The following is an 11271-nucleotide window of genomic DNA, read 5'->3' on the forward strand; positions in this document are numbered from 1 at the left end:
TTTATGACGCGTGTACGGCCATACCAACTCACGCGCCTTTGGTGGGAGGGACGGCCCATGCCAAGTCGCACGCCTTCGGTGGGAGTGAGGGGGACATTTTCTTTCGCGTTAAAAATCCTATAAAAATACACTAAACGCTCAGGTAATTATTCACTGTCCCATGTCCCCCCACCCCGATGCTTGCAGTTATTACTACTATATAGTCGCTAGCTGCTACCACTATAGGCCACAGATATTACTGCAGAGCGGCCAGGGACATCGTGCCTGGGGGGGGGGGGGGGAGGGGGGGGGGTCAGGGGTAGCAGCCCAGCCTGCCAAGGTGCCACCTCGACCGGCTGGACTATCTAGGCAAGGCCGGAGGCTCTGCACGGGACTAGGCCTCACCACGCCACTCTGTCAGGTGAGTACTTTGTGTGCTATAGAGTCGATAAATACTGCTATAGAGTCAGCATGTACTACTGTGGTGATAGCAGGTACCACCACAGTCGGTATGCCCTGCTGTAATCATAGTAGGTACCACCGCAGTTAGTATACACTACTGTAATAATAGCATGTACCACCACAGTCAGTATGCACTGCTGTAATCATAGCATGTACCACCACAGTCAGTATGCACTGCTGTAATCATAGCAGGTACCACCGCAGTCAGTATGCACTGCTGTAATCAGCAGGTACCACCGCAGTCAGTATGCACTGCTGTAATCATAGCATGTACCACCGCAGTCAGTATGCACTGCTGTAATCATAGCAGGTACCACCACAGTCAGTATGCACTGCTGTAATCATAGCAGGTACCACCGCAGTCAGTATGCACTGCTGTAATCATAGAAGGTGCCACCACAGTCAGTACGCACTGCTGTTAGATTTTTAAGAGTAGTTTTGAAATATTTTTAAGACCTGGGCAACGCCGAGTACTTCCCGCTAGTTACCAATAAACCCCAATGATCCGATTGAAATTAGGGATTTCGATCAGATAATTGGGGGGGGGGCACGTACCACCCCCCCCCCCACCCACTGGCTCCGCCAGTTGTATGGAGCAGTCGGTAAGTCACCACCCGTGTCCAGTCGATGTAAACCAACTGAACGCTGCGATGCGGCGGATGGATCGCCGGGGAAACCTCGAGTCGACGACCCCCAACACCGCGGGCCGCCCGTAACGTTGCCACACCTCTCCCCCTCGGCCCATCCGTCGCAACCCCTGCGGAGAAGTCCCCTCCCTGCGAGTCGATGAAGACGGTCGCCCCTCGCCACATTCGCCGTGGACCTCAATGACATCCCCCGCGATCACTTTGAAGTCACGGCGCGAGCCCCCCTTTTGGACCCCACGCGATTATAACCCTTCAATGATGTCGCGTTCAATCCAACCAACCCCGCCCCCCCCCCCCCGACGAAGATTGGGAGAGGTGAATGAAGTTGAAAGGAACTCGCAAGCGAACACCGCCCCCGTTGTGAAAGGCATCAACGCAGAAGATCCCCCTGAGGTTTGTTTGATCTTCCGCGAAGCTGCTCGTGGGCAGCAGCAGATGATGCACAAATGGGAAATGAAAGGCTCTCTCCGGTGTTCCTGGTTCTTTCGGTAAAGTCACGTAGATAGAAAGTAAAAATTATAAAATTGAATTAAACAAAAAATATACTGAAAATAATAAAAGCAAAAAAACACGATAAAAAAATTTTAATAGGAAAATAAAATTGAAAATAAAATTAAATTGAAAGTAATAAAAGTAAAAAAATGCCACGACGTTTCGATCGCAACACAAGCGGTCTTCATAATTTTGCTATTTTTATTTTTTATCGTGGTTTTTTTTGCTTTTATTTTTTTAAATGTATTTATATTTAAATTTTTTATTAAATTTCAATTTTTTTTTATTTTCTATCTACGTGACTTACCGAAAGAACCGAGAATACGAATCCCTGCAGTCACGAAAGTTTTAAGTCGAAAAAAAAGAAAAACCTCTCTCCGTTAAGACCCCCAGGGCCGGTAACGCAACGTGGATCCTCATCACTTTACCACACCATCACTTTACCATACATAGCAGGGGTTGCCAAAAAATATTTCCGACCACCATCCAGCCCAAAATAATTCACAAGGGAGCAGACAATCGTGCTGCTCGCAGCAGATAACGCAGTTATCGCGATTGTCACCTGAAGACAAACGCTTGGGTGTTGCGTTCGAAACGTCGTGATTTTGTTACTTTACCGAAAGAACCAAAGAGTATGGATTATTGTAGTCACGGAAGCTTCAAATCAAGATGGCCCATAGACTAACAACATTGCCCATAGACTAACAACATTGCCCATAGACTAACAACATTGCCCATAGACTAACAACATTGCCCATAGACTAACAACATTGCCCATAGACTAACAACATTGCCCATAGGCTAACAACATTGCCCGTAGACTGACAACATTGCCCGTAGACTAACAACATTGCCCATAGACTAACAACATTGCCCATAGAGTAACAACATTGCCCATAGACTAACAACATTGCCCATAGACTAACAACATTGCCCATAGACTAACAACATTGCCCATAGACTAACAACATTGCCCATAGACTAACAACATTGCCCATAGACTAACAACATTGCCCATAGACTAACAACATTGCCCATAGACTAACAACATTGCCCATAGACTAACAACATTGCCCATAGACTAACAACATTGCCCATAGACTAACAACATTGCCCATAGACTAGCAACATTGCCCATAGACTAACAACATTGCCCATAGACTAACAACATTGCCCATAGACTAACAACATTGCCCATAGACTAACAACATTGCCCATAGTCGTCTAACATTGACCATACACTAACATTGACCATACACTAACATTGACCATAGACTAACATTGACAATACACTAACATTGACAATACACTAACATTGACAATACACTAACATTGACCATACACTAACATTGACAATACACTAACACTAACCGTACACTAACATTGACTATACACTAACATTGACCATACACTAACATTGACAATACACTAACATTGACCATACACTAACATTGTCCATACACTAACATTGTCCATACACTAACATTGACAATACACTAACATTCACCATACACTAACATTGACTATACACTAACATTGACGATACACTAACATTGACAATACACTAACATTGACAATACACTAACATTGACGATACACTAATATTGACCATACACTAACATTGACAATACACTAATATTGACAATACACTAACATTTACCATACACTAACATTGACCATACACTAGCATTGACAATACACTAACATTCACCATACACTAACATTGACTATACACTAACATTGACGATACACTAACATTGACAATACACTAACATTGACAATACACTAACATTGACGATACACTAATATTGACCATACACTAACATTGACAATACACTAATATTGACAATACACTAACATTTACCATACACTAACATTGACCATACACTAGCATTGACAATACACTAACATTGACAATACACTAACATTGACAACACACTAACATTGACGATACACTAACATTGACAACACACTAACATTGACAATACACTAACATTGACAACACACTAACATTGACGATACACTAACATTGACAATACACTAACATTCACAATACACTATCATTGACAATACACTAACATTGACGATGCACTAACATTGACAATACACTAACATTGACCATAGACCAACATTGACAATACACTATCATTGACAATACACTAACATTGACGATACACTAACATTGACAATACACTAACATTGACAATACACTAACATTGACAATACACTATCATTGACCATAGACCAACATTGACAATACACTAACATTGACCATACACTAACATTGACGATACACTAACATTGACAATACACTAACATTGACCATAGACCAACATTGACAATACACTAACATTGACCATACACTAACATTGACCATAGACCAACATTGACAATACACTAACATTGACCATAGACTAACATTGACAATACACTAACATTGACCATACACTACCACTAACACTATTAGACATTATTGTAAAACATAAATTAAAATTCCATCCCACGTGCTAGTGAGTTTTTTATATTTTAGGCAGGAAATTCGTTTTCAAATTTATAAAAAAATTTCCGGGGTGGGATGGGGGGGATCCCCCCAGACCCCCTGTAAGATTCCCACCCCCCCCCCCCCAATGTTGAATCCATGGCTAACGCAGTTGTCTTGACCACTTGGAATGACTCCCTCGCTCCAGCCGTACGAGAAGAAGCTGAAGAAGCTGAAGTAGCTGAAGAAGAAGCTGAAGAAGCTGTAGCTGAAGAAGGAGAAGAAGAAGCTGTAGCTGAAGAAGAAGAAGCTGAAGTAGCTGAAGAAGAAGAGGCTGAAGAAGCTGAAGTAGCTGAAGAAGAAGAAGCTGTAGCTGAAGAAGAAGAAGAAGAAGCTGTAGCTGAAGGAGAAGAAGAAGCTGAAGAAGCTGAAGAAGCTGAAGTAGCTGAAGAAGAAGAAGCTGAAGAGGCTGTAGCTGAAGAAGAAGCTGAAGAAGCTGTAGCTGAAGAAGAAGAAGCTGAAGTAGCTGAAGAAGAAGAAGCTGAAGAAGCTGAAGAAGAAGAGGCTGAAGAAGCTGAAGTAGCTGAAGAAGAAGAAGCTGTAGCTGAAGAAGAAGAAGCTGTAGCTGAAGGAGAAGAAGAAGCTGAAGAAGCTGAAGAAGCTGTAGCTGAAGAAGAAGAAGCTGAAGAAGCTGTAGCTGAAGAAGAAGAAGCTGAAGTAGCTGAAGAAGAAGAAGCTGAAGAAGCTGTAGCTGAAGAAGAAGAAGCTGAAGAAGGAGAAGCTGTAGCTGAAGAAGAAGCTAAAGAAGAAGCTAAAGAAGAAGCTGAAGAAGAAGCTGAAGAAGCTGTAGCTGAAGAAGCTGAAGTAGCTGAAGAAGAAGAACCTGAAGAAGAAGCTGAAGAAGAAGAAGCTGAAGAAGAAGAAGAAGCTGAAGAAGAAGAAGCTGAAGAAGGAGAAGCTGAAGAAGAAGCTGTAGCTGAAGAAGAAGAAGCTGAAGTAGCTGAAGAAGAAGCTGAAGAAGAAGCTGAAGAAGAAGCTGTAGCTGAAGAAGAAGCTGTAGCTGAAGAAGAAGCTGAAGAAGCTGTAGCTGAAGAAGAAGAAGCTGAAGAAGAAGCTGAAGAAGAAGAAGCTGTAGCTGAAGAAGAAGCTGTAGCTGAAGAAGAAGCTGAAGAAGAAAAAGCTGAAGCTGAAGAAGCTGAAGAAGGAGAAGAAGAAGAAGAAGCTGAAGCTGAAGAAGAAGGAGAAAGAGAAGCTGAAGAAGCTGTAGCTGAAGAAGAAGAAGCTGAAGAAGGAGAAGCTGTAGCTGAAGAAGAAGAAGCTGAAGAAGAAGCTGAAGAAGAAGCTGAAGCTGAAGAAGCTGTAGCTGAAGAAGAAGCTGAAGAAGAAGAAGAAGCTGTAGCTGAAGAAGAAGAAGCTGTAGCTGAAGAAGAAGCTTAAGAAGAAGCTGAAGAAGCTGTAGCTGAAGAAGAAGCTGAAGTAGAAGAAGATGAAGTAACTGAAGAAGAAGCTGAAGAAGCTGTAGTTGAAGAAGAAGAAGCTGAAGAAGGAGAAGCTGCAGCTGAAGAAGAAGAAGCTGAAGAAGAAGCTTAAGCTGAAGAAGCTGAAGTAGCTGAAGAAGCTGAAGTAGCTGAAGAAGAAGAAGCTGAAGAAGAAGCTGAAGAAGCTGTAGCTGAAGCAGAAGAAGCTGAAGAAGAAGAAGCTGAAGGAGAAGAAGAAGCTGAAGAAGGAGAAGAAGAAGCTGAAGAAGAAGAAGCTGTAGCTGAAGAAGAAGCTGTAGCTGAAGAAGAAGCTGAAGTAGCTGAAGTAGCTGAAGAAGAAGAAGCTGAAGAAGAAGCTGAAGAAGAAACAGCTGAAGCTGAAGAAGCTGAAGAAGAAGAAGAAGCTGTAGCTGAAGAAGAAGCTGAAGAAGCTGAAGTAGCTGAAGAAGAAGAAGCTGAAGAAGCTGAAGAAGCTGTAGCTGAAGAAGAAGCTGAAGAAGAAGCTGTAGCTGAAAAAGCTGAAGCTGAAGAAGGAGAAGAAGAAGCTGAAGCTGAAGAAGAAGGAGAAGCTGAAGAAGCTGTAGCTGAAGAAGCTGTAGCTGAAGAAGAAGAAGCTGAAGAAGAAAAAGCTGAAGCTGAAGAAGGAGAAGAAGAAGCTGAAGCTGAAGAAGAAGGAGAAGCTGAAGAAGCTGTAGCTGAAGAAGAAGAAGCTGAAGCTGAAGAAGCTGAAGCTGAGAAGCTGAAGCTGAAGAAGAAGAAGAAGCTGAAGAAGGAGAAGAAGGAGAATCTGAGATAGGAGGAGGGCTCGCAGACTCACCTCTTCACTGCTGCTTTCCTCTGTCGCCGTGCAGGCTGATGGTGGTGATGATGGTGGTGATGGTAGTGATGATGGTGATGGTGGTGATGATCGTGGTGGTGATGGTGGTGATGGTAGTGGTGATGGTGGTGATGGTGGTGATGGTGATGATGTTGATGATGGTGGTGATGGTGATGATGGTGGTGATGATGGTAATGATTGTGGTGATGATGGTGGTGATGATGGAGCGTGTGGAGTAACTGCCGCTGGTGATGATGGTGGTTGTGGTGGAGCGTGTGGAGTGGCTGGTGGTGGTTGTGGTGGTGGTGGTGATGGAGCGTGTGGAGTGACTGGTGGTGGTTGTGGTGGTTGTGGTGGTGGTTGTGGTGGTGGTGATGGAGCGTGTGGAGTGACTGGTGGTGGTGGTTGTGGTTGTGGTGGTGGTGATGGATCGTGTGGAGTGACTGGTGGTGGTTGTGGCGGTGGTGATGGATCGTGTAGAGTGGCTGGTGGTGGTGGTGGTTGTGGTGGTGATGGAGCGTGTGGAGTGACTGGTGGTGGTGGTTGTGGTGGTGGTGGTGATGGATCGTGTGGAGTGACTGGTGGTGGTTGTGGTGGTGGTGATGGATCGTGTGGAGTGGCTGGTGGTGGTGGTGGTTGTGGTGGTGGTGGTGATGGAGCGTGTGGAGTGACTGGTGGTGGTGGTTGTGGTTGTGGTGGTTGTGGTTGTGGTGGTTGTGGTCAGCGCCTTGCGGTTGGAACCGTGAAGTTGGCTCGACCCCACGAAATAATGAACGCGTTGTAGAATTATTTAACTAATTTTCTACGGGATTAAAACTCATTATAATTTGTTTTTTTTTCTATAGAAACTAAAACGCAATTTCTTTAGAAAAAACGAATTATAAAAAAACTAATGATAATTTTTTTCTAAAAAATCTCATTATAATTTATTTTTTGAAAACAAATTTATTATAATTACTACATATATACGCAGTGTATATACTGCATCTTTACATAGTGTACATATATACTGCATATATACACAGTATGTATATACTGCATATATACACACTATATATACAGTGAGGGAAATAAGTATTTGATCCCCTGCTGATTTTGTACGTTTGCCCACTGACAAATAAATGATCAGTCTATATCCAGAGATGTGTGTAAACCAAACCTGGTGGCCAACTACAAGAAACGTCTGACCTCTGTGATTGCCAACAAGGGTTTTGCCACCATGTACTAAGTCATGTTTTGCAGAGGGGTCAAATACTTATTTCTCTAATTAAAATGCAAATTAATTTATAACATTTTTGTCATGCGTTTTTCTGGATTTTTTTGTTGTTATTCTGTCTCTCACTGTTCAAATAAACCTACCATTAAAATTATAGACTGATCATTTCTTTGTCAGTGGGCAAACGTACCAAATCAGCAGGGGATCAAATACTTTTTTCCTTCACTGTATACCCTAACCGCAACCTTCATGGAGCTGACGCAGCGGCGAAGCTATCGGGGGCGGCGATCTCCATCGCCTCGGCCCGGCTGCCTCATCGCGTGGGCGAATGCTGCCTGGCCTTTGATTGGTGGAGCCTCGTGGCGACGTCACAGGGTGGGCTAGGAGATTTTGACGACCTCGCTTGGTGTACAGGAGGTCATGGGTTCCACCACCACCACCATCATCATCACGGTGGCTAGGAGATGTTGACTACCTCGCCTGGTGTACAGGAGGTCGTGGGTTCCACCACCATCATCACGGTGACTTGGAGATGTTGGCTACCTCGCTTGGTGTACAGGAGGTCGTGGGTTCCACCACTATCATCATCACGGTGGCTAGGAGATGTTGACTACCTCGCCTGGTGTACAAGAGTTCGTGGCTTCCACTACCATCATCACGTTGGCTAGGAGATGTTGACTACCTCGCCTGGTGTGCAGGAGGTCGTGGGCTCCATCCCGACCACTGACGCCTTTTGCTGCTGCTGTATATTTGGAGTCTGCGTGTCTCTCTCTACCCCGTGGTCACGTGTCTTTATCTACCCGTGGTCACGTGTCTCTCTCTACCCCCTCCTCCCCTCCACATTTATAATCGACATCATGACGCGTTCAGAGTCCTTTGTTTTCGGTGCCGCTGCTGTCAATTTCTAACACGACGAGCCCGCTGGGCTTGAGCTCTGCCTCTACCACCACCTCTACCACCTCCACAACCACCACCACCACCTCCACCACCACCACCACCTCTACCACCTCCACAACCACCACCACCACCACCTCTACCACCACCTCTACCACCTCCACAACCACCACCACCTCCACCACCACCTCCACCACCTCCACAACCACCACCACCACCTCCACCACCACCACCTCTACCACCACCTCTACCACCTCCACAACCACCACCACCTCTACCACCACCTCTACCACCTCCACAACCACCACCACCTCTACCACCACCTCTACCACCTCCACAACCACCACCTCCACCACCACCACCACCACCTCTAACACCACCTCTACCACCTCCACAACCACCACCACCACCACCACCTCTACCACCATCTCCACCACCTCCACCTCTACCACCACCACCTCTACCACCACCACCTCTACCACCTCCATCACCACCACCACCACCTCTACCACCACCTCTACCACCACCACCACCATCTCGCCGTTTGTGGCGGGCTCACGGTCCGCTTCCTGGAACTGAAATCTGCACACGCCGCACAATGCTCTCTGGGATCTTTTTTTCATCGTCGTGGTCGTGGTCGCTGTAAATTTCACTGCGTCTCTCTCACGCGCACGCACAGGGGTGGTGCTTCTTTCGGCAAAGTCACGCAGGTAGAAAAACTAAAGTAAAACAAGATAGTAAACATCACAACGTTTCCATCGCAACACAAATAACCCAACAGTGGAACTGCTGAACCAGCGACTGCTGCGATAGAAACGTCGTGATATTATATTTAGCTTCATTTTAGTTTTTCCACCTACGTGACTTTGCCGAAAGAACCAAAGAGTATGGATGTTCATAGCTTCACAAAATATATAGTAGTGTATAGTGTAGTGTATAGTGTAGTGTGTAGTGTCGTGTATAGTGTAGTGTAATATATAGTAGTGTATAGTGTAGTGTATAGTGTAGTGTATAGTGTAGTATAGTGTAGTGTATAGTAGTGTATAGTGTAGTGTATAGTGTAGTGTATAGGGTAGTGTATAGTAGTGTATAGTGTAGTGTGTAGTGTCGTGTATAGTGTAGTGTAATATATAGTAGTGTATAGTGTAGTGTATAGTGTAGTGTATAGTGTAGTGTATAGTGTAATGTATAGTGTAGTATAGTGTAGTGTATAGTGTAGTGTTTCGTGTAGTGTATAATGTAGAGTGATGTGTGTAGTGTAGTGTATAGTGTAGTGTATAGTAGTGTATAGTGTAGTGTATAGTGTAGTGTACAGTGTAGTGTATAGTGAAGTGTCGAACGCCCGCTGGCAGGAGGCCACGGGGCAGACCCAGCAATTGCCACGGGTCGACTGACTGAGATGACTGGCCGATGCACCACCTGTGCCCCGTACTGTGCCAACTTGCTGTGCTTTAGCCACCCGGCGCTCCGCTCGTTGTTGTGAGCGTCGATCCTCCGCCCTCCTTTGTTGTTGGAGGGCGACTGCCTCCAACTGCCCAGTAGCGTCCTGGCCTGCCTACGATCCAGGCTGGATTGTGTGAGGAGCTCACAAATCCTTGAAAGATCTGGGTAGAGTCCCATCGGTGAGCTCCTCCGGCAGGCAAGGCTGCGTTGGCTGGGTCATGTAGCCCGCATGCCCAGCCACCGCATGCCGAAACAGCTTTTGTTTGGCCGGATCGAGGGGGCTAAACGGGCGCGGCACGGGCTAGAGAAGAGATGGAGTGACGTGGTACGGGAGGACGTGGAGCCGAGTGGACTTGCCGATGACCGGTACCAGCGGTGTCAAGATCGGCCTCAGTGGAGGAGGCTCGTGTATACACACACACATGGACAACCACTAACATGTTGTGTGCGTGCAGATACATTTACGTTAACTTACACACCCGTTACTCTCACACAGACACACACAGATACGTTTGACATAGGCAGCTAAACTTACTTGGGTAAACATACGCACATACCAAGATGAAATTCCCAGCCATTGGCCACTACCGTGACTGTGACATCACCACGGCGCCTGTGCCAGGCTAGGTGCACTTTGAGGCTGCCACGTGAAGTGTCGACAGGAGGTCACGTGACAGACCCAGCAGGTGCCACGGGTCGACTGAGATGCGTGGTAGAGACACCACCATCAGCTGTGACCCCCCTGCTGTGCCAGGCTAGGTGCACCAAGAGGTCACGTGACAAACCCAGCAGGTGCCACGGGTCGACTGAGATGCGTGGTAGAGACACCACCATCAGCTGTGACCCCCCCCCCTGCTGTGCCAGGCTAGGTGCACCAGGAGGTCACGTGACAGACCCAGCAGGTGCCACGGGTCGACTGAGATGCGTGGTAGAGGCACCACCAATCAGCTGTGACCCCCCCCCTGCTGTGCCAGGCTAGGTGCACCAGGAGGTCACGTGACAGACCCAGCAGGTGCCACGGGTCGACTGAGATGCGTGGTAGAGACACCACCACCATCTGTGACCCCATCCCTGCTGTGCCAGGCTAGGTGCACCAGGAGGTCACGTGACAGACCCAGCAGGTGCCACGGGTCGCTCCTCTGCCCTCCGTTGTTGCTGCTGAAGGGCGACTGCCTCCAGCTGCCCGGTAGCCTCGAGGTGCACCTAGCCTGGCACTGCCCAGTAGCAGCAGCAGCAGCGTCCTTCACGAGCCTCCTCCTTGACACCGTTGGTGCCAGGCCTTTGGCACGCGCACCAAGGCCGTAGCATTGGAGTCAACATTGGGGGGGGGGGGACGAAATCTTGCAGTGGGTCTGGGCGGGGGG

General features: G+C 46.7%; 1 protein-coding gene across 1 annotated transcript; it reads left to right on the forward strand.

The window, feature by feature from the left end:
• Positions 1–5670: 5670 nt before the first annotated feature.
• On the forward strand, positions 5671–8542 carry LOC142906525 (uncharacterized; the record flags this gene model as incomplete). The annotated part of the gene is made up of 2 exons (XM_076054529.1): positions 5671–6299; positions 8443–8542. Coding segments are annotated over 2 exons (729 nt in total), but the record flags the coding sequence as incomplete, so codon positions are not given.
• Between the last annotated feature and the right edge of the window lie 2729 nt (positions 8543–11271).

Source organism: Petromyzon marinus, chromosome 66, assembly GCF_048934315.1.
Source record: "Petromyzon marinus isolate PM22_M1 ecotype Great Lakes invasive population chromosome 66, UKy_Petmar_22M1.pri1.0, whole genome shotgun sequence".
NCBI lineage: Eukaryota > Metazoa > Chordata > Hyperoartia > Petromyzontiformes > Petromyzontidae > Petromyzon > Petromyzon marinus.